This window comes from Colletes gigas, unplaced genomic scaffold (genome assembly GCF_013123115.1).
Source record: "Colletes gigas isolate AHSC1104 unplaced genomic scaffold, ASM1312311v1 Colletes_gigas_Sc00037, whole genome shotgun sequence".
Taxonomy (NCBI): Eukaryota; Metazoa; Arthropoda; class Insecta; order Hymenoptera; family Colletidae; genus Colletes; species Colletes gigas.
The window spans coordinates 1,704,144-1,726,119 of NW_025106666.1; the positions used below are offsets into that span (position 1 = coordinate 1,704,144).

A 21,976-nucleotide genomic window follows, 5' to 3' on the forward strand; every position below is an offset into this window, starting at 1 on the left:
TTCTATGTCATTTTCTTAAATTAATAATTATTATTAGTAAAAATTAGAAAAATGCCGTTTATGTACTGTTAAGACAGGAAAATCAAAAGTTAAACAAAGGATTACATACAAACAAAATGTTATGGACTAAATAGGCAAATAAGATCGGCCTTGTTATATACAGCTACCTTCACAAAAATTTGTCCTGCTTAAATTTTAATGTACAATCTGTAAGTTGTACGGTTAATGTAACATTTACATTTGTATACCTAAAATGTTTTTATTAAAAAGAAATTCTAATTCATGAATTAGAACAAATTTTTGTAAACCAACATCCTGACAAGCAAATCCGTAGGAGAAAGCTAGCTTACGAATTAAAATTTTCTATTTGTTATTTTCACCAATTTTTATGATTAGGGGTACATTGTATAGTAATTTCACCGTACAATGTTACAAAATAAAAAAACGTGGCAAACTGTCGAAAAATTAATTGTAGTATTTAAAAATTGTTATAAATAGTAACAATTGTACACGCGTGCATAAAGTATAGTATAATACATAGCGCATATATAAATATTTATTAGGTGAATATCACTCTGTTAGTAAATTCCTATCGTAGTCACGTGATCTGTTTACTCGACTCTATCTTTAAGTTGAACGGACAATAGATAGGTAGGTAGAATGCATTTGTTGGTAGAAATAATGGCTGACTAGTTCTGTTATCACACATAGAGGGAAACGATCGTATGGATTTCATTCACGATTCGAAGCAAACAAAGTTACGCTTTGCATTGTATTAAAGGCATCGATATAAAGATCTATGATTTTGATCGAAGCGAAATAGTTAGTAAGGAAGTTAACTAGTTAGTCGGAATCTGAAAGCTTATAAAGTTTGGAGGAAATTTGAAGTTATGTGTACGAACGGAAAAATGTGGAAAAAAATTTGGTAAAACACGAAGATTTATCGTGCGAATATTTATCAATCGTTCCAATGGAGAAACATTGCTTAAAGAAGGAAAAATACCTTCGGTCGCTATGCGACTTGGACAATGCATTTTGTTTTCCTTATTCGAATTGATTATACTTGGCCAATTACTTTTTGTGTTTCATTAAATTTTTGTATATTTTACTGAAAAATAATACCCAGCATCATGGTACATATACCAAGTGCATATACATACAATTTTTGGGCAAAGTCACCCACAGAAGTTGTTGAATTGACTTGTTTAATGCCAAATGGGGTTGTTATACCATTCGAAACTAATCGTAACATTACTTTGGCCGAAATAAAAGAGGTGAGTTGCATGTAACGATATATGATAAAAGTAATGATACGTTTCTTAATTGACACGAAGAAAGATAATTCTGAGTTGCATTAACAGAGCAAACTTATACATAGGATCTGTGGGACGAGGCCAGTAAATATCCCCTGCATGGCACGTTAAAAGATGCTCCGTCCTATGTATTTTCTTGCATCAATTCCAATGCAGAGGCAGAAGAATTACGAGATGAAACCAGACGCTTATGCGACATAAAACCATTTTGTTCTTTGCTTAAAGTTATAGAGCGAGAAGGTGTTAAAAGTGATAGGAATCTTGATTCTCAAATTGGTCTTCTAATTGGGAAAGGATTGCACGAGTTCGCAGCATTAAAAAATTCAGAAGTGAACGATTTTAGATGGAAAATGCGAGTATTAGGAGACGAGGTTGCAATGCCGAGGCGGAAGAAATCTTGGACAGATATAGTTCGTTCTCAATTTCCTACAAGATTAGCACCAACCGCTGCAATACCAAAAAATATTGAATGTCGATTGAAAGACGGAAATATTGTTCTTGTTACAAAATTTGAAAACACAGAGGTAAGATCATAGGTATATTAATTCATTAATACTTTTATTTTCATATACAAAGTAGTAAAAATATCTGTAAATACTAATAGCTACAACTGTACATTTAAAACTTGAAAGATCTAATCACAATCGAGTGTTCAATAGAACGCGAACGATTGTTGCTAATTATCAAAATCAAGCAATAACAGGATCCAGTCCTTGTTTGTATTCTTTTTAGAACATTTTTTCTTATCACTGTTACCGTCTCTAGCATGTTCAAATTCACATGATTCCTTTATTGTAGTGGTTTTATATTCTTTTATATCAGTGTCATTACCTTTTTATTTGTGCTTTGTTTGAACTGTTTCATTCTTAAGCAATGTATTCACCGTTTCAGAAGTTAATACTGGTAATTGGTTACAATTTTCGGGTTGTTTCGATTCAGGTTCGTCGGCTCTATCATTGTTCTGCAAATGCATTAAGTCCTCAAATTCTTTCAAGAGAATCTTACATTCTGTATTGTCTCTGCTGCCTAATTTTATTTCGGATTGTAGAAAACATAGTCGACCCTAAAAAATGAAACCACTGTTCAAAGTTACCTTTACAGACGCGAATTTCATAACAAAAGATAATTACCTCTAAAGAGGAAACTTTATATCGCCAGTATTGCAGTTGTTTGGCAATATTCAGTTTTGTTTCTTCTTGTATTAATAATTGCATAGAAAGATCTTCGATCTTTATACGAAGGTCGTTTGACTCCTTTGTTTTAGAATCCAGTAGCGATTGCAAGTACCTACAATTTTAAAGAAAACTTGTGAAAGTACCAATGAATGTTGTAATACTTCAAAAATCGACATTAGTCTTACGTAAAAGACGCGTCGGTACAATTCAGATGTTTTGCATCATCATTTTTCTTGATCTCAAATTTTAACTTGCTTTCAAGGTCTAATACCCTGTTTTTATATTTTTCAATCAACTCGTCTTTCTCAGTCAGGATATGATCTGTATCGGTTTCCCATTTTCTAAATGCTGAAACTTGTTTCGCTCTTAGCACTTTAATTTCTGCTACTTGTGACATACACATACGTTTTATTTGTATATACTTTTCATGTAACGTTTTCATTTTGCTCATTACATTTTGTCGACGATCTTCCACTTCCGCGAAAAGTGAATTGCCTATGAGTAAAAGCGTTAAGTGTCGTTAAACGTTAAATCTCGAAAAAATTAATGAATCAAATTATTTGTTCATACTCGCCTTTACATGAATTATGAGTAGGATAAATTTCAGTGGACTCTGCTGCTGCTCGTTTCAGTACAAGTTGTTCACGAACGTGTTCCAAAGCTTTGCTTTTTTCCGTTAATTGTTCTTTAACATCCTGTTCATACGATACATTTCATATTTTTATCCCTCATGCTGTTAAAAATACTAATATTTTTAAAAATTAAAATGTCATTGACTAGTTCCTTACTTGAAAGATATGCTGTAATTCATCGTATTGTGCTTTCAAATCATTAACCATTTCTTCCAAATGTTTGGATTTTTTTTCCTCTTCGTGCAACAGCACTGTAAGTTTCTCAACATGATTCTTAAGAGAGGCATTCTCCGTTTCAAGAGAAATATTCTTCAGATCGTCTACAATCGTCTCGCTTTCAATTTCTTTGTATCTATTAATGTTCTGGTGCAGTTTCTCAATTTCTGTCGTCTGATTCGTTAAATTTGATTCAAGACTCGAAATAATATTTTCGTATTCTTTAATGGCAACACGGTGTCTGGAAAGAAAAACAAAGAAGAAAATTGTTAAAGAAGGCTAACAGGTGTTTCTCAGAAAGTAATTTACTTTTCTTCCGCTTCAAAAATAAACTTTTCTTTTTCGGAGATTTGTCGATCAAGAGAACTTTCGAGCGTTTCGTTTATTTCTTGAACGTCGCGTAGCATTGTTTCGTTTAATTCCAGTTTCCGTTTCAAGTCATGAATTTCTTGACGACATTCTTCGTATTCAATTTTTAATAGACGATAACGCTCACTGATTCCTTCTGTATCTTCGGTGTATTCTTCATTAATTTCCTGTTTGACAAACTGTGGCGTCGACATTTTCAAAGGTTATGTTTCACTTTAGAATCTTAAGATTTCACTTGAAATCCTAAAGTACGACTTCATTCATATGTATTCTCAGACGATAACTTTTCTTCCGTTACCAGTTTTCCCTCTCTTGTTAAAAGGACAAAAAATCGACGGGAAAAAAAACAAATATTTGGCAAACATAACGTTCAACAGTGATGGGGAATTTCTTTTCCGCCTAGAATCACCACATAAGTTCTATGTTAACCCGCTGATTCTCCCACTAACACGCTACGGCTAAACGCCGAGTTAATTTTGTTTCACTTTCCCCTTAGGCGACGTGTCAATACATTTTTATTTAAAACGTTTGAATAAAATCCATTAAAAGAATGTAAAGATATGTTTTAGTATTATTCCTTAAATTTAATACTGTTGGTTCCTAGGAATTGACGCCACCTAAACAAAATGTAGTATCGATGCCTAGGGACCGACGAAGTGTTCAACACTACAACAATGCACGGTTGACTTTTCGAAAATTTGGGACCCAATAATATAAGTTATGCGTGCAGAGCAACGTATTTTGCCCTGCACGCATAATTATAATGATTATATAATTAATTATACTATATTATTACAATAATTATAATTATAACTAAATTATAGCAAGTTTCGTTTCCTTTCATTTTATCGGCTCCCTTTTTTTTTCCGAGACACTGAGTGGTAGCGATTAGGGGGAGGAGAAAAGGACGAATTGTGGAAAATTAACCATGCATTACTATATTGTTGAATAAAGAAATGAAAGAAAGAAATAATATAATTTTTGAACGAAAATAAAATTTAATTTTCATTATTTCAGACGGCCTTCACTTTTCAAATATCACATACCGCAACGCCATATGAGTTATTAGGAAATATTTTAACTAAACGAGCAAACACTTTAATGTCCGAGGGAAACTTGGAAGATTTTACTTTGAAGGTTTGCGGACAGGAAGAATATTTAATAGGAGATTATCCTTTAATACAGTTTAGTTACATTCAGGATTGTTTAGCAAAAGATGTTACTCCTACGTTGGTTACGTTAAGCAGAAGTAGCGTCTGTATTGATCAGGAAAATACTGTAGAGAATGCGGAGGCGGACGCTTTGCAACGTACGAGGCCTTCATTCTCTACGCTGACTCTGCGTAAAAAGGGTAAACATATATCTGCTTGGAAAATAGAGGAACCATTTGTTTTTATAGTTAATGGGATATCACGATTGAACTGCGATGCTGCTCATCGTACTGTCGAGGTACACACGTGCTATACCAAATAATTAATTTTTGCATCGATCGAGCCATAAGAGCACAACTTTGTTTCTTATTCTTCAACTTACATTTGTAATATTTGTTATATTATTCTTTTTCTGTTCTTCAGATTGGGCTTCAAGCTGGTCTTTTCCACGGCGGAAAATCTCTGTGCGAAAGTCAGAAGACCAAAGAAACTGTTGTTAGCTCTGATGGTAGTTGCGAGTGGAAAGAAACTTTAAGATTTGACATAAAGGTGCGAGATATACCACGAATGGCTAGGCTGTGCTTTGTTCTATATGAGATTAGTAAGACTGCAAAAGGACTTAAGAGTCGTAGATTGGTTAAAGACACCAAACAAGAATTTTTTATAAATCCATTATGTTGGGCTAATACAACTATATACGACTTTAAGTCTCAATTAAAAACCGGAGCAACGACTCTTTATACGTGGACGTATGCAGAGGATATGCAAAACGATGATCTCTTGCATCCTCTAGGAACAGTAGTGTCAAATCCTCACATAGATAGGGCTGCTGCTTTGATGTTAACGTTTCCAAAGTAAGTTCCGTAAAATGTCCCGTAACTTTTCGTTTCTTCCTTCCGTCTTCGAGTCATATTATTTTTATTGATACAATTTAGTTACGGAAAGGACAAGTCCGTTCTTTATCCAACTCCTGAGAAAATGGTCGAATATGCGAGAAAGTTGCGTGAATCGTCCGCCGAACGATCGATTCAAGAAGAACCAGATCAAGACACGGACGTCGGTAAGTTTCAACAACTCGAACAACTTCGATTATTAGCGGATAGAGATCCGTTGCACGAGCTTCACGAGCAAGAACGAAAGATAATGTGGACTTTAAGACATCATTGCCTTGTCGAAATTCCCACGCTTTTGGCCAAACTATTACACTGCGTGGAATGGAACGATCACAGGTGAAAATATAAATATTCGGTATAGCAAAAGGAACAGCTTGAACGAGAAAAAGAAGACTGTTTTAATCCAATTTTCATTTTTCGACATATACAGGGAAGTGGCTGAAGCGACGGCGTTGGTGCAACAGTGGCCCAAACTGCCTGTCGAAAAAGCACTCGAATTGTTGGATTATGCTTATGCCGACCAAAATGTTCGAAGTTTTGCCGTGCGTTGTTTAATGGACGTCAGTGACGAAGATTTAAGTCTATACTTATTGCAATTGGTGCAAGCATTGAAGCACGAAAATTACTTATCCTGTGATCTGACGGAGTTTTTGCTGAGACGCGCCCTTAACAATCGAAGGATTGGCCATTTTCTATTTTGGCATCTTAGGTTCGTGCAACGTACAGTGACTCGCAATAAAAATTGTATGCATGATTTTTAATGATCTTTCTTTTTTGTTTTCTAGATCAGAAATGCAAGTAGGCGCCGTATCCGTTCGGTTTGGTTTAATATTAGAAGCTTATTGTAGAGGAAGTCAGCAACACATGCGATCGCTATTCAAACAAATGGAATGCCTGGGTAAATTGAAATGTGCTTCCGAACTAATAAAACAAAAAAAAGACCATCGTAAAGCAGCGTTACAAGGTTTTCAAGAATTCATTCAAGAGCCTCACTGCCAAGAAGCACTTTCGAACGTTTTAAACCCCTTAGATCCAAGTTTTCGATGGAAACGCATTAAGTGAGTTCCATCTATATAATCGCAGTTGAAAAGTGTTTAATCATTATTTTCCATTGTGCATCGATAGTATAAATGGACCCTGATTCGTTCGATGAGTTAATTTTCGTAAATATTACGGTTTGCAGAATTGAGAAATGTAGAGTGATGGATAGTAAAATGCGACCGCTTTGGTTGGTTTTTGAAAATGCCGATCCGTTTGGCGACGATATTTATTTGATTCTCAAACACGGGGACGACTTGAGACAAGACATGCTTACGCTTCAAATGCTACGAATTATGGATAAATTGTGGAAGAGAGAGGGACTAGATCTGCGCATGAATCCTTATGGTTGTATATCGACAGAAAATAGAGTCGGAATGATCGAAGTGGTTCTAAACGCGGAAACGATTGCGAACATTCAAAAAGAAAAAGGCACGTTTTCGGCAACGGCCGCATTTAGGTATGATCGTAAACAAATTGCAATTTTTGCACGTTAGACGTAGAATCCCCCCCCTTCTGACGTTCGAAAACGTGTTTTCGTTTTGTTAAACTTTTTCTCGGTTATTTTATACAGACGAGGTTCTTTGCTCGCTTGGCTGAAAGATCATAATCATACTGAGGCGGCATTGAACAGAGCTATTGAGGAGTTTACGTTGAGTTGCGCGGGTTATTGCGTAGCTACGTATGTTCTCGGAATTGCGGATAGACATTCGGACAATATTATGGTGAAGAAAACTGGCCAGCTATTTCACGTCGATTTTGGCCATATACTTGGACATTTTAAAGAGAAATTTGGATTCAGGCGTGAACGCGTGCCATTTGTGTTGACTAATGATTTCGTGCATGTAATTAACAAAGGACAAACGAAGAAAGGTCAAGCAGTAGAGTTCCAACGATTCCAAAGTCATTGCGAGCAAGCATTCCTTGTCCTGCGCCAGCACGGAGGTCTAATATTATCTTTATTCGCTATGATGATATCGACGGGATTACCAGAGTTATCGTCGGAAAAAGATCTTAATTATTTAAGGGACACATTGGTACGTTGACCCCTTTTTTCTTGTTTTTTTTTTTTTTATAGTTTACCAATATTTCGATACATTTATAATTTTTGCCTCATAAGCTTTAAACGATACTTTGCAAATAGTAACTTCATCTCGGTTGAATGTATACTTTCCAAACACGTATACATATATGCATTCTTTGGAGCGAAAGGGTTAATATACTTATGTAAAATTTCTTGATACGATGAAAAACTTCATTGTTTGGATCTTTGGCGTTAGGTACTCGAGATGTCCGAAAGCAAGGCGCAACAGCATTTTAGAAGCAAGTTTGACGAAGCTCTCTGTAACTCGTGGAAAACTTCGTTAAATTGGGCGTCCCATAACATGTCGAAAAATAATAAAACGACATGAATGGAGTGGGATCGGATCGAATACAAATGACAACAAGAAAAAAGCCAGAACAAAAAGACGGAAGGCGGGCAAAATAAGACGGAAATGAATTTAACCAACATGCTGAACGAATATGCGCCGTTGCATCGTCATCACGTTTAAACAAATAAAATAAGAATCCGAATAGACAGGGATTTCTATGAGAAGAAAGAAGTAAAGAAAAAGAAGACTGATTTGCAATGGAGATCTATCGTTATTGGTCACTAACAGCAGTTGCCTTTTTCGTTGTCGTGTGGTAAAAACACGTGTACGGGCGCGCATACACGCACGATTATTCAAACACTCGCTTCACCTGCCCTTCCCTTCCTCCTCGCCATTCCTTCGTCATTTTTGGCAGAGACGAAAAACGAAAGCGAAATACGTATACGGTACATATCATTGGTCGACATTGCGGATTCTTGAAAAGAATATACGCGGACGTTCGTTTGCTAGAAATGTTTCGGGGCATGTTGCCCGCATTAGATGATCGCAGTGTCCTGGCTGTGCCGATATAGCAACTCTCCTAAAATCTTTCGATTGAAATCAGAAATGCTCGAAAGCTGACAAAAGAAAACAAAATGTGAGAGAATCCTAGGAATTTCAAAACCCTGAAATACTACTGTATTGATAACAATAAATGAAGTTATTCTTCATCATCTTTTTATTGCGTCACTTCCTTCTCGACGAATTTAAAAGCTTGCACTGAAACAAATTCTAATTTTTATTCATCTTTCGAGAATACGTACAAATTCTTTAAATACAAAGTAAAACATTGGCTCAAAAAGCAAACTTTTTCGAACATGTGATACGTGGTGACTGATAATATAATTATCTTTTAAGAAAACCCAATTTTGCATTAAACAGATCTTTTTAGAAGTTTTAAAAACTTCACATTGTTTTTAAGAAACTACAAATTTATTTTTATAATTGTTTATCCGGGATAGCGCGAACGCAGTCCCGACTAACAAAAATTCTACGCCCGAGATATCCACATTAGGGATATTCGCAGAGGTCAGCCCAACCGTAGTGCAATGGACGAGCCTCGCCCTGGAGGAACCGCCTTATTGATCACGGTAACCTCTACGCCAGGTAAGTATGTTTTCCTCCACTTCTCGGTGAGGGTTATAGTCTATAGCGAGTACTTTTAACTGCGAGAAATTCCTTCATCTCTTTTGCACCCTAGCGGCAATTTCGTATGATAGCTTTGATATACGTATGCCATTTGGAATAAGAGTGGGGAGTTGGACACCAGCAAGGTGGGGATAGATACGAGCGACCTCTTGATGTATCTAGATTAGATAATCTAGTATTAAATATTCAACAATAGTCAACATGGCACGTCAGCAGCAAAATGACGTTGACGAGCTTTTCAACGTGAAAAACAATTTTTATATTGGCAATTATCAGCAATGCATTAACGAAGCACAGAAAATTAAGGTTTGTTCTTTTCAAGAATATTTTCTACGAACGCTTTTGTTCTTAACCTTAAACTTTCCAGTAGATCCTGCTATTTTCAATCGACTTCATCTTTCGCGTTTCATTACTGTCATGTTGTTTCAATTTTTCTACGTTGATTCTTATTATCGAATCGTGTAAATTTTATATTTTCTTATATACAGCCTTCTTCATCGGAGGTGACAATAGAGAGAGATACATTCCTCTACCGTGCGTACATAGCACAACGAAAATTTCGCGTTGTGTTAGATGAAATTAATAGTTCGTCGCCGTCGGAACTGCAACCGCTTAAAATGTTAGCGAATTATTTTGCAAATCCCAGCAACAAAGAAACGATACTCTCGGACTTACAGCAGGCAACAAATCATATCAATTATGATAACCACAATCTTTTGATCGTCGCCGCGACCATTTATTACCATGAGAATAATTTGGATGCGGCCCTCACGGTGCTCCGCGATTCTGAATACCTGGAATGCCTAGCTCTGAAGCTAACGATTTATTTGAAAATGCATAGAGTAGATCTTGCAAAGAAAGTATTGAAAACTATGCAAGAACAAGACGATGATGCAACTTTAACCCAGCTGGCCCAAGCATGGTTGAACACAAGCACAGGTGCTGATAAATTGCAAGATGCCTATTATATTCTTCAGGTACATGATATTTTTTGTATTATAAACAATTTGTGTCATCAAATACTTTCTTTTAATGTTATTGTATCATTTCAGGAAATGATAGATAAATATGCAAGTACAAGTATCATGTTAAATGGACAAGCCACTTGTTTCATCGGGCAATCTAAATATGAAGAAGCTGAAACAATTCTACAAGAATCATTAGAAAAAGACAGTAATAATCCAGTCACTCTGATCAATATGGTTGTCCTTTCCCAACATTTGGGAAAGCCACCAGAAGTTGCCAATCGTTACTTGAGTCAATTAAAGGAATCACATGCAGAACACCCTTTCATTAAAGAATATACGCAGAAAGCTACAGAATTTGAAAGGCTTGCGATGCAATATTCTTCATATGCCTAAGTGGATTATGTTGTACTACATCATTCCATGGATCAAGTATTGCTAAAGGGTATGGTGCAAACAGTTACACCTCCGCTATTGACAGAAGAATGCTTGTTCCTCGTACATTTTTGTTCAGTTGACTTTATATGAAACAAAAACATTTTAAATAAACAAAAAGAATATTTTGGAAAAATATACAAAGTCTTAATAGAATACTTACAATAATTTGAAAAGAAGTGATATTAATAATTGCAAAAGAGGTGTCTGTAAATATGTGTAGTTGTTGTAACATATACATGAGTTTTTATAATAAGGTTTTCCATGATAGGAAGAATTAAAGTATTATTTAATTTTTTATTTAAATAAAATAATTTTACTGTTTCGATAATGTAATCGTAAAAAGCATAAAAATTCTATTAAATTTTTATTCTAAACATTTTCTCATATTCATAAATAAATAATACAAATTTTAAATTCATTTGTAAGTTAACTTTCATTTATGTTTCCTTCGTAAATTCACTTGTAAATTAGAATTTTGTTAACGGGCGAGCGAATCCGCAGCCAAAAAATAGTTTCCAAATGAATGTAAAATTATTCGTTATTCGTAAATACATTTTGCCCAACTCTGCTGTTATTACTGTTATATAGAGGAGAAACATAAAAGTTGATGTTTTTAGAAACTTTCGAATGCTAATAGAAGCACTGTACTAAAAAGAAGTTAAAATCTGATATAATATAAATAAATTCGTTGAACATAAAACTAAAGATTTACTAGAAGTTGAAAACGAAAGCGTGTTGAAGAATTCTGTCGTTCCTTATAAATTTATTCTCGTTTCATAGAACGATTTATGAAAATTTTCATCCTGTTTCGTTATGTTCGAACGAGTCAGAATTTTCGTTAGTTTAACTAATATTTAAGAATGTTATTCTGAAAAAACAATATATAGAAAGCGCCCATGTATTAGATTACCATTAAGGGACCGTGAAAAAAACAAGACTAAGAACGACTGGCGTAAATTGTCCACAATTGTTTTAATTCGTCGAAACGATAGGCAAATTTTCTCATGGCTCCTTCGGTAAGTTCCCGATCATCTGCCCGTCTCGCCATCTAGCATCGTGTTTCGTAAATGTTTAGTGTCAAGCCGAGAAACGTCTATTACGTCGAAGAATTCGAAAATTTAAACGGGTAGGTTTCGTAGTTAGTCGGAATGCGTTAAAAGTTACAAGATCCTCTCGCGAATCCCAAGGACGTGTTTGTCGTAAAATTAATACTCATTATAAAGGATCGCGAAAGAAAGTTATCAGTGGATTTCGGCGGGAGTACGACTGCGACCAGCACTATTTTAAACGTTCATCGTTCCTGTAATTATTCGAAAGCACCGAGGGAACGGGTCGCAGCTTCATCTCCTTTGGAAAAATATCACGTTAGATCGAACCTGATTCTCGCAACATGGCGACACGATATAGGTACATGATTATTTCCCGTTAACGTTGCTCGACACAACAATGCTTTCGGCGTTAACGTTTTCCGTTAAAGTATTTTGCATTTTGTTGTTCTCTGTCATCCACGTCGTGCGACAATTCGTACAATTTTCGAATTCTTTGCATGTGCTGTCTGGTGCGTTAACCGCGCGACAGGTAGACTTTTTTTCACGCGAAGTACATTTTGAACGTAACCGACCGACTTTTCCGTGTATATTTGTTACCGTGATCGTGTCGTGCAAGTAACGAGTTGAAAATAATGTTCTAATTATACGGTGTTGCGTTATCGGTTTAACGTAACCTAACTTTTACGAAGTCATTTGGTATGCAGAAACCGTAGACCCACCGACTTTGTTGAATCTCCGTTGACATTCAGAGGCTTTTATGTTATTTTCCAGGAACGCGCTTCATAAATTATAAAGCTGTACGAGCTACAGAACATTTTGGAAACGAGAATCGTACACTATCGAAAAGGCACAACGCCCGAACAAAAGTACTGTTTACCACTGGGATTGTACGGCAGTAAGCAACGATATAATCGGAGAAACAAGAACGCACGTATTGGAGATAATTTCGTTGTTGCAGGGAAATGAGATGCGGTGAACAAACAGATACATGGTTCATATTTAGTTCTCATGTCAAACTGTTATCGATTTATATATTATTTATTTAACAATTAATTAGGAATGTATCATAAGTTTTCCCTGTTATTTTTGATATTAACGAATGAAGTCGTATCTGCACCGTAAGAAATATAACAGGGAAGAAACGTTTGAGTATATTTACGATAGATGCAGAATTGTCAGTGTATTAATTTTATTTTGTACTTTGATGTAGTGTAAATTGATGTATATAATACTTGGTATATTCATACGTTATTGTACACGCGTTGATAGTAAAGCAGTTAAGGGTTATAGAGTTTCTTATAGATTTAAATAGTGAATTTTGTAGCATTCTGTTCATTTATATTGACTATGTATCACACTATGTATCCACCGCAAATAATGGCGCAGATAATGGGTGGCCAACAGGCAAACGGACAGTGTCCGCCAGTTCAAACACATGCAATGCACCTTCATGGTACAAGCGTGTTCCATCAGAACGAATATACAAAGTATCGCTTGGATACATGTACACAGAATAGACATCAAATGATACAGGTATATTTTCGTATCTGATAATTAGTATTTTGCTCGTTGTTTAAATTTTCTCAAGTACAAACAGTATTCTTGCAGACAGGATCTTATCCATTGGAATTATTACAATTAATGGGCGTCGAGCTACCTTCTTTGCGACGCGTAGAATACGTGCAGTCGAATAGCAGTGTACCTTCAGGAAATTGGCAGAGGTGTGCAAATACACCAAACAGTACGCCTATAATGCCCTCTCCGCATCATAATTTTAGACCAAACAACAACTGTTTGGTAAAAAAATCAAATTGGTATAGTAAAATTGGTAAAAGAAATTCGTTTAAAGATTCGTTCGGAAACAATGAAAAGTATGGCAGTGATAGTGGGTTCAGTTCTCGTTCTCCGACACCAAATAAGTATCAAATCGATAGTAGCCAAACGGAAAGTTCGGACGAACGAGATTCTACAAATTCTTCAATAGAACAAAATATGAAGTGCGTATTGTACGTTCAAAATGAAATGACGTAATCGTTTGATGTTCTAAATTAAGGAATTATTTTATTGTAGGAAACCGCACAAAGTACAGTCAGACAATGTTATAAATAATAGAATAATGCAATATAGCATAATTTCTGACACTCCTAGCCATCAGTTTTATCAGAATCAAAGACACGTTAATTGCTATTCCGCTACAATGGCTTCATCCAGGTTTCAATTACAAAATTATCAGAATAAAAGAAGATATCATTCAGGTACATTCGCGGTTACGACAAACGAATATGCTCGCACACTCGTTTTAGGAGCAAACTGTACTTTCAGGGAGGAATAGTCCACCACCTCAAAGATTACAACGAAGTAAAAAATATATGGGATTGGTATCACCAAATTATAGTTCATTCCCTACTTGTGGAATTGCCCCAGATCGATTTCTTGCTAGATCACATTTAGTCGAAGTAACCCACACGCCCGATGAACTATTGAATGGATCGATTTGGGATAATCTTTCGAGAGATGTTTGGGCCAAGTTTATGTTTAATCAACAGACTGAAACTGTTTATAGAAACAAAATGATGCTCTGGAGATATCTTTACGTTTATATTAAGGTACCATAATTTTTAATCATCTTTATAAACGTGAAAATAGTGGTAATATATACTTGTCTTTTCAACTAACAAAGAGTAAACAAATAGCCATACAACTTGGTTCAACTTTATTCTATATTAATTATTTGTTATTTATAAACGCAACTCGCTCGAAGTAATCAGTTTCAAAACGTTCAATGCATTTAGACTACATTTCCAAGATACGGATTATTTTTGGTCGGATCTACGATGAATGGTTTTGGATCAGATAACAGCGATGTTGACATGTGCCTTTTGGTAAGGCATACAGAAATGGATCAGAGAAACGAAGCTATTGGACATTTAGAGCAAATACTGAAATGTCTTAAAAGATGCGGTACGTGAAGTGTCGAATTCTCGTATACCTATGCTTGTCACGCATAATTAGAATTAATAAAACAATATTTCCATTATGACAGGTTTTATAGAACAGCTGGAACTTATACAAGCAAAGGTACCAATTCTGAAGTTCCACGATTCGATACAAAATTTAGAAGTTGATTTAAATTGTAACAATGCCGTCGGTATTCGGAACACTCATCTGCTCTACTGTTATTCTCAAAGTAAGATTACTGTCTACAAGGCGAGGCATTGGAGACAGATCATCAGAATAATTAGCTTATTTTTGTTAGACGAAAATGATTCGAACGAATCTTGCTTGGTTTCAAAGGGAACACGTCTTTTGAAATTGTGCAATAATCGTTTGATATGGTTTCGGTCTATTGCTACAAGTAAACGAGCAAATTAATTCAGACGATTTGCCTTAAGTTGCTCTTCCAAAAACATTTTAGATAAAAGAAAAATTCAACCCAGACCTAACTGCTCTAAATATATTTACAGTTGACTGGAGAGTGAGACCATTGGTACTTGTGATCAAACTTTGGGCTCAATCTCAGAATATTAATGATGCCAAAAACATGACCATATCGAGTTATTCTTTGGTTCTTATGGTTATTCACTTTTTGCAGTGTACGTGCATTCTTTTTCAGATCAACGATTGTTATTGACCTCGATGTGATTGCTATTGTTCGTTGCTTACAGGTGGTGTCAACCCACCCGTTTTACCTTGTTTACATTCTCTTTACAAGGGAAAATTTACACCGCACACGGACATACATTGCATAGATATCCTGGAAAAGTTGGACATTCCAGCTTCTGTACTTCGGCCTAAAAATTGGCAACCGTTGGGGGATCTGCTCGTAGAATTTTTTAGATATTACGTTATGTTTGAGTAAGTAAAAAAGAATAGCGTATATCGTGGTTTATTTCAGCTAACAGTATCGTACTAATGACATTTTAATCAGTTTCAATCAATACGCGATATCGGTGCGTTTGGCTAATAAAATACCGATAGAAGAATGTCGAAGGGCGCGGTCTTATAAAAATGATCCTCATCAGTGGAAGTATTTGTGCATCGAGGGTGAGTGTTTTAAATAACAGAAAATACCCGTTATAAAAGTGATTATGCAGCGTACGGCTGAACGTCGATTATCGAAACTGCTAGAGAGACAAATTCGTTTCGATAATTGATCCAGGAACTTACATACTTCCAAGGAGTATGCAAGACCTCAGGTCACCGATTTAATGGAAAAAAATTCAATAGTTCAGATATTTATAATTAATGACATCAGTATAATGTCTTCTTTTTTTTTATCTTTCAAATTAACCTCTTCCCGTACTATTTAACTCGACGAAATCCGGGCCCAAACGGTAGGCGTCAACGCGCGGTAAACAGACTGATTCTAAACTGCTTTGTAACTTTGAACACACATACGACATTTTAACAAAAATAATTTTTTATTCAATATGTGCATGTAGAATACAAAAGAAACAAAGTAGTTAGTATTATCTACAATCTTTTAGCTTTTCAAAACAAATTTAAGATTTGTGATATCATTATTATTTCGCTTGGTACAATTCTTTTTCATGTAGTCAGTTTTGCACCGCAACTAATTTTTAGTAAACATTTCAGATTTTGGTACACTTAATATTTCGTCCATAAACTTTCAACCTTGATAATTGCTTCAATACGTTTAGCTGCACTTAATACTACAGTTTTGCAATATTCTGGTGCAATAGAATCGCATCAATATAACGTTATGAAATCATTATCTAAAGATATAAAGAATAATATAATTTTCCAATTAAAATTGAAAATTGAAATTGTACATACAATACAGAGAAAATGTAATGAAGTCCCTGCATCTTTCCGTTAACTTAGGCTGTTCAAAATTATTATCTTGTCAGGATAAGAGAAGATTGACAAGATAAAACTGTTAGAAAGCGATGTTGAAAAGGAAATTAGTAAGTGGACATCTCGAAGAGCATTAAAAGAAGCCAATATTACAGCAATTAAGAAGAAACAAAAACCTATCAAAAAAAGAATGTTAAGGCCTGTCTGAATTTTTCAAGAAAACATTTAAGCTGGAATATGGAGCAATGGAAAAAAGTAATTATTTCCAGTGAATCAAAAATCAATCGAATTTCATTGGATGGATGTTGTTGGTGTTGGAAAAAGCAAGACGAACCTCTTATACCACGTCATGTGAAGCAAACAATGAAATTTCGTGGTGTCACTTGTAGTATGGGGGTGTATTACTGTGTGTGATATAGGATCACTACATCGAACAGAAGGTACGGTGAACCAGTATACGTATAAGGATATTTTAAAAAAGAATTTACCAGAAACAATTGAAAATATGCCAGTATCAGAGTTGATGTTGCATTCCAACATGACAACGCTCCTAGACATTGTGCGAACAGCGTGAAGAATTGACTGCAAAGTCAACTATTTCAAACCATGGAATGGCCTGCTCAAACGCCAGGCATAAACCCGATTGAAAATGTCTGGGCATACTTAAAAATGAAATTATAAAATAAATGTAATGCTCCCCCAATAACGATAACTGATTTGTGACATAGAGTGCAAGAACAATGGTATTCTATTACACCAGAGTATTACGAAAATGTAGTATTAAGTATGTCTAAACGTGTTGAAGCAATTATCAAGGTTAAAGTTTTATGAATGAAATATTAAATGTACCAAAATCCGAAATGTTTACTCAAAATTAGTTTCGGTGCAAAACTGACTACACGAAAAAGAATTGTACAAAACGAAATAATAATGATATCATAAATGTTCAATTTCTTTTGAAGAGCCAGAATATTGTAGATAATACTAAGTATTTTGTCTTCTTTGTATTCTATATGCAAATATTGAATAAAAAATTATTTTTGTTAAAATGTCGTTTGTGTGTTCAGTTTTGCTCCTTACTGTATAGGAATCGCGACCAATTCACGCGGCGTACTGATAGGAACTAAAACTCAATCACGATCGTCATTTGCTGTCCGCGAGTCTGGCTCGTGACATTCATGTTTGGGCCAAAATCTTCATTGCGAGTCAGACTCGTTAAAGTACGGGAAAGGATTAATTACCGTTCTTCCGCGAGAAGAAGGCACAGCGTGTTTACATCCCCACTCCTGTTGCAATCCACTAGCTCACAGGTATTGGTCGAAAACGATGACGAAGATCGGTGACAGCCAATCAGCGGACTGCAGCAAGAGTGGGGATGTAAACACGCTGTGCCTTTTTCTCGTGGAAGGACGATAGGTTTTACGTAGTTATAGAAAGTCAAATCTACTATTATACAAAGTTTCATTAAAATTGGTGGCTTCAAAGGAGTTGCGTTCTCCTTGTTAGACAATATTTGTGTGTTTATAGAACCATTCGATCTAACCAACACTGCAAGATCGGTTTACGATCCGGACGTATTTGCAAGGATCAAACATGTATTCGATTGTACGTACCAGAATTTGAAGGATCATCACGACTTGGCTAGAATATTCGTCAAGGTGGATTCTGCTTCGCCCTATATCGTAACGTAACCACGGTTTCCAGGCTAGTATAGAAGTACTTGTTATCTAGGATAATTTTATATTCGAGAGCAGTTTATTTTTGCAATCGGCCTCTTATCAACCATAATCGGAGGCATACTCGACTGATATATCCTTACCACCGATGTATGAGATGAAAAGTACAATGGGGTAGTCTTTTACGCTTATCTCGAGCTAACGAGCTCATAATCTTGTGATAATAAGCCTGTGCTGGTACGCACGACGGCTCACTTGTTCCGTTATAAGATCGAACATTTTTTCTCGTTTCGTTTCCGTTCTATTTACCTTTTTTTTTATATAAATGTGTAATGTCACTCATTACATAAATTTTTATGCGGAACGTAAATGCAACTTCGTAATCAAAAAAGAAAAAAAAATAGAAAAAAAAAATGTTAAACGATGTATTCGTAAATATTCGAAATTTAACTTTACACACGTATCGTAACATGTGCAATAGCGTTCGTAGATATGAGAGGGAGCCCTGAACGTAATTGAGAGTCGGGACCGTGATAAAACCGCGAGATTAAAACGCTTTTTCATCTTACGAACATCATTGATTACCTTATTCGGAATTTGTTCAATTTGATTTCGATGCGTGTTTTTCCAACTTTTTCTAATAACAATATGGTGCCTTACAATCGTCGGGCTACTTTAATCGAACTATTAAACATATGTAGCCCCTCGATTGAATATGATACATTGAAAAGAAAAAGATCTTAACAGAATTTCAGTTCCTCTTGACAATTACTTACGGTATAGATTAATATCTGCCTAAAACATCGAGGAAAATATCATCTGTATTTAAAAAATTGAAGAATGACGTGTCAATGAATTTTCGTTAGATCGCAAAAAGAGGTACTTATTCTTAATTGAAACTTGTAGTGACCTTAAAACTTATATTTAAAACGTACTCAAAAAAAGGAACGAAAAAAAAAAAAATTAAAAACGTTAAAAAGAAAAAAAAACAACTATCATTGTTCGAAACAAATAATAAAAGAAAATTTAAAAAAATTCTAATTCTATGTAAATCGACAACATCGAAATTCTCTTGAATTACACGTATCTCACTTAATAAATAAAGAAAAAGGGAAAAAAAAATAATCAAATAAAATTAGTTTATCGAAAGAATACAACGTATATTTTGTGGTGATCGAATTTGATTACCTATATCATGTGCCAAAGTAAGAAATTAATTTTGCCTTTACGTGAAAAGATTTTATAATATGTGAAGTCTGCTCGATCTGTATTTCAAAAGGAAAGCAGGCCAGTTTAACTATGCATTTGAACAATTCTTAAAATAGACTGAACAGTACTTGGTTATGTAATTAAATTTTTGCAATGTTATTTCCCGAAATAGTGATCTGCTAATGAAAGTTCCTAATTTAAAAAAAAAAAAAAATTTATCTGAAATCTCTAAGTTGATTTCGTTTTTAGTCTCGTTTCGACTAGTCTTCCGTGCGCTAGAAACATAATGTAATCTGTTAAATAATATTTAAAGTAATACTTAGAAAACAGGAGGCTGTGCTGACAGTATAAAAATTATTTAGTGCAATACTCAACCTTTAGGCCTGTAGAAATAAGTAGCAACGCCTGAATTATAATTCAGCTACAAAACTGTTGCTTCGTTAAAGATCATTTCCATAAATTTGTAAAAATTTGTTGGTTTCTAGATAGCGTTAATAACTTATATTATTCCAGAACAGGCCTAATATATTTTTCTAATTCATTATTTACTTATTTTTGTAACAAATGTAGAAGATGAAAAAATTAAGTACCTTCCTTCGCACAAACTGAAAATCTTGATTATCTCCCTCCCCCCCTTTTTTGTCAATTACTACGCACATGTAAGACTAAATTTTAATGTAATAATATCAAACTTTTGTAATTTTCATTTTGCCGTTAAATAAAAACTATTTATATACAGTAGTGCACAGTTCAATTTCAGCGATCTGTCTTCACTCTTCCCCCGCCATGTAGGCAAAACCTGATCTAAAGAAGGAAAGAGAATCGATTAAACGTAAAGAAGCGAAACGTGCACAGTAAGACAAAGATGCTACAAGAAAAATCATACAATAAAAAAACTTTTTACATTTCGCAATTTTCATTTTATCATTTTAGAAATCGTATCGATGCATCGCTGGAATTTTTGCATCGATAACGTTTTTATAAATATAACATAAATGTGTGGAATGTAACGTATCGTATATTGGATGATTATTTTTTGTCATGACAGCATCTCTTTGAATCTATTCTTTTTCTTCGTTACGTAAAATATATTAGGTTTCGAATTTGATGAAATTCAACCGTGCATTACTGTACGTACAAATTTTTTTCTATTAATCGACAATTTTATTTTAGTAGGTAAGACAATGATGAACCGATACTTCCTTCAAATTAAATTTATTCGTTCCATAAGATTTCACAATGAATTTCCATATTATATTCTGCAGTTAGCGGTGCGCGTTGGTCGGAAAGAAGAAAAGAAAACAATTTTCTGTTGTATAATAATGTTCTTTTTCTTTTTCGTCATTCTCAATTTATTCTGTGATCGTTTCATTACCGCGAGAAGCCAGCACAGACAGAAAGTAGAAAACAAAGTAGCAGGGGTGTAATATACGTACGAGGGTAAAAAGAAGAACGAAACAAAAAGGAAAGCGTCTGAATAAAAAAAAAATTAAAAAAAAAAAAAAATTAGTAGATAGAACGATACTTTGGTCAGTACATTAGAACGAGTAAAATACCTTGAACGCTAAACGGGACTACTCATATCATTACGGATGATGAATAACGTTCTTCGAAATTCAGACAATTTCTGTATATTTCAAGAGCTGCATCCAAAATGGTCTCGGCATGACTGTATCGTTAGTAGTCGGAATTAAGCTTCCTCCTCTTTTCCCCCGTATGCTCAGGGAAAAATCATTGTCCTCGATGTTATCAACGCACATTAAGTAATCTCTGTTTTACGAAATCTGTTCGTTAATGAGGTTCTTGTCGGTCATTTCGACTGGTACGTCCTACCAAAGAGAAACACAAACCGCCGAATCAAATTTGTTTCTCCATTATTATTGCGCTTTGTCGACCCCTGCGGTAAATAAAATATATACACGTATATGTACCGGTCTGACCAGAAAAATAGAAACTAATTAACGCGATCGGAATTAGGTCGGTAGGATTCCTTTATCGGGTCAGCGTGAAGTCAGTTTCACGCCAAGCCTATGAAGAAAATGGTATTCCCTCCTTCGTGATGATGCTTCGAGTGTCGGCCTCGTACCGTTACACGACAATTCCTTTCGGCGACATTTCCACCCGACCGATGTTTTTCGTCGGTAAAACAAATCCCGTGTTTATGTTACCCCCATCGTGTGATCCTGTTCTCGATGATCCTGTTCACGCGTTGTTGTCGCTTCATTCGTGGTTAACGATACAAAGGTTATGATCGAAAGTGGTGTACGGGCCGCCAAAAACGATTCCGGGATCCCATGGAGTCTCTATAGGCGTATTCGCTTTCATCCTTTTCTTTTTATTTTCCTTCGTTTTTTTTTTTCTCGACGTAGTCGTTCCCACGACTACAGTGGAGTCACAAAGGTATTTGAACGCTTGCAACGATAAACTCTAATCAACAAGATATATAAGTTAAATCGAATGTTCTTAATATTGT

At 35.1% G+C, this 21,976-nt stretch overlaps 4 protein-coding genes and 1 non-coding gene across 6 annotated transcripts; 3 read left to right on the forward strand and 2 right to left on the reverse strand.

Moving 5' to 3' along the window:
* Positions 1-719: 719 nt before the first annotated feature.
* Positions 720-8,847, forward strand: LOC122402559 (phosphatidylinositol 4,5-bisphosphate 3-kinase catalytic subunit delta isoform). The gene is made up of 10 exons (XM_043405450.1): positions 720-1,274; positions 1,379-1,837; positions 4,723-5,154; positions 5,280-5,710; positions 5,792-6,085; positions 6,180-6,458; positions 6,535-6,807; positions 6,933-7,247; positions 7,362-7,824; positions 8,068-8,847. The coding sequence occupies exons 1-10, from the start codon at positions 1,131-1,133 to the stop codon at positions 8,197-8,199; spliced, it is 3,222 nt and encodes a 1,073-aa protein (XP_043261385.1). The 5' UTR covers positions 720-1,130; the 3' UTR covers positions 8,200-8,847.
* On the reverse strand, positions 2,031-4,301 carry LOC122402560 (protein Spindly-like). Its single transcript, XM_043405451.1, has 6 exons — positions 3,646-4,301; positions 3,277-3,577; positions 3,063-3,183; positions 2,674-2,983; positions 2,444-2,600; positions 2,031-2,376 (listed from the first exon to the last, which is right to left on the reverse strand). The coding sequence occupies exons 1-6, from the start codon at positions 3,897-3,899 to the stop codon at positions 2,149-2,151; spliced, it is 1,371 nt and encodes a 456-aa protein (XP_043261386.1). The 5' UTR covers positions 3,900-4,301; the 3' UTR covers positions 2,031-2,148.
* Positions 8,848-9,152: 305 nt separating the features above from the next.
* Positions 9,153-9,314, reverse strand: LOC122402600. The gene has a single exon (XR_006259527.1). It is a non-coding gene; the product is annotated as a U1 spliceosomal RNA (small nuclear RNA).
* Positions 9,315-9,526: 212 nt separating this feature from the next.
* LOC122402519 (coatomer subunit epsilon) lies at positions 9,527-10,970 on the forward strand. The gene is made up of 3 exons (XM_043405375.1): positions 9,527-9,654; positions 9,837-10,325; positions 10,401-10,970. The coding sequence occupies exons 1-3, from the start codon at positions 9,550-9,552 to the stop codon at positions 10,707-10,709; spliced, it is 903 nt and encodes a 300-aa protein (XP_043261310.1). The 5' UTR covers positions 9,527-9,549; the 3' UTR covers positions 10,710-10,970.
* Positions 10,971-11,838: 868 nt separating this feature from the next.
* On the forward strand, positions 11,839-20,682 carry LOC122402562 (poly(A) RNA polymerase gld-2 homolog A-like). Of its 2 annotated transcripts, XM_043405454.1 has the most exons (11): positions 12,434-12,496; positions 12,572-13,333; positions 13,409-13,797; positions 13,871-14,055; positions 14,123-14,406; positions 14,593-14,761; positions 14,844-14,987; positions 15,265-15,393; positions 15,466-15,655; positions 15,729-15,844; positions 18,104-20,682. In XM_043405454.1, the coding sequence occupies exons 2-11, from the start codon at positions 13,148-13,150 to the stop codon at positions 18,307-18,309; spliced, it is 1,998 nt and encodes a 665-aa protein (XP_043261389.1). In that variant the 5' UTR covers positions 12,434-12,496; positions 12,572-13,147; the 3' UTR covers positions 18,310-20,682. The 2 variants fall into 2 exon arrangements, with proteins under 2 accessions (XP_043261390.1, XP_043261389.1); XM_043405455.1 differs by lacking the exons at positions 12,434-12,496; positions 18,104-20,682 and adding an exon at positions 11,839-12,158 and having other exon boundaries at positions 15,729-17,195.
* The last annotated feature ends 1,294 nt before the right edge of the window (positions 20,683-21,976 follow it).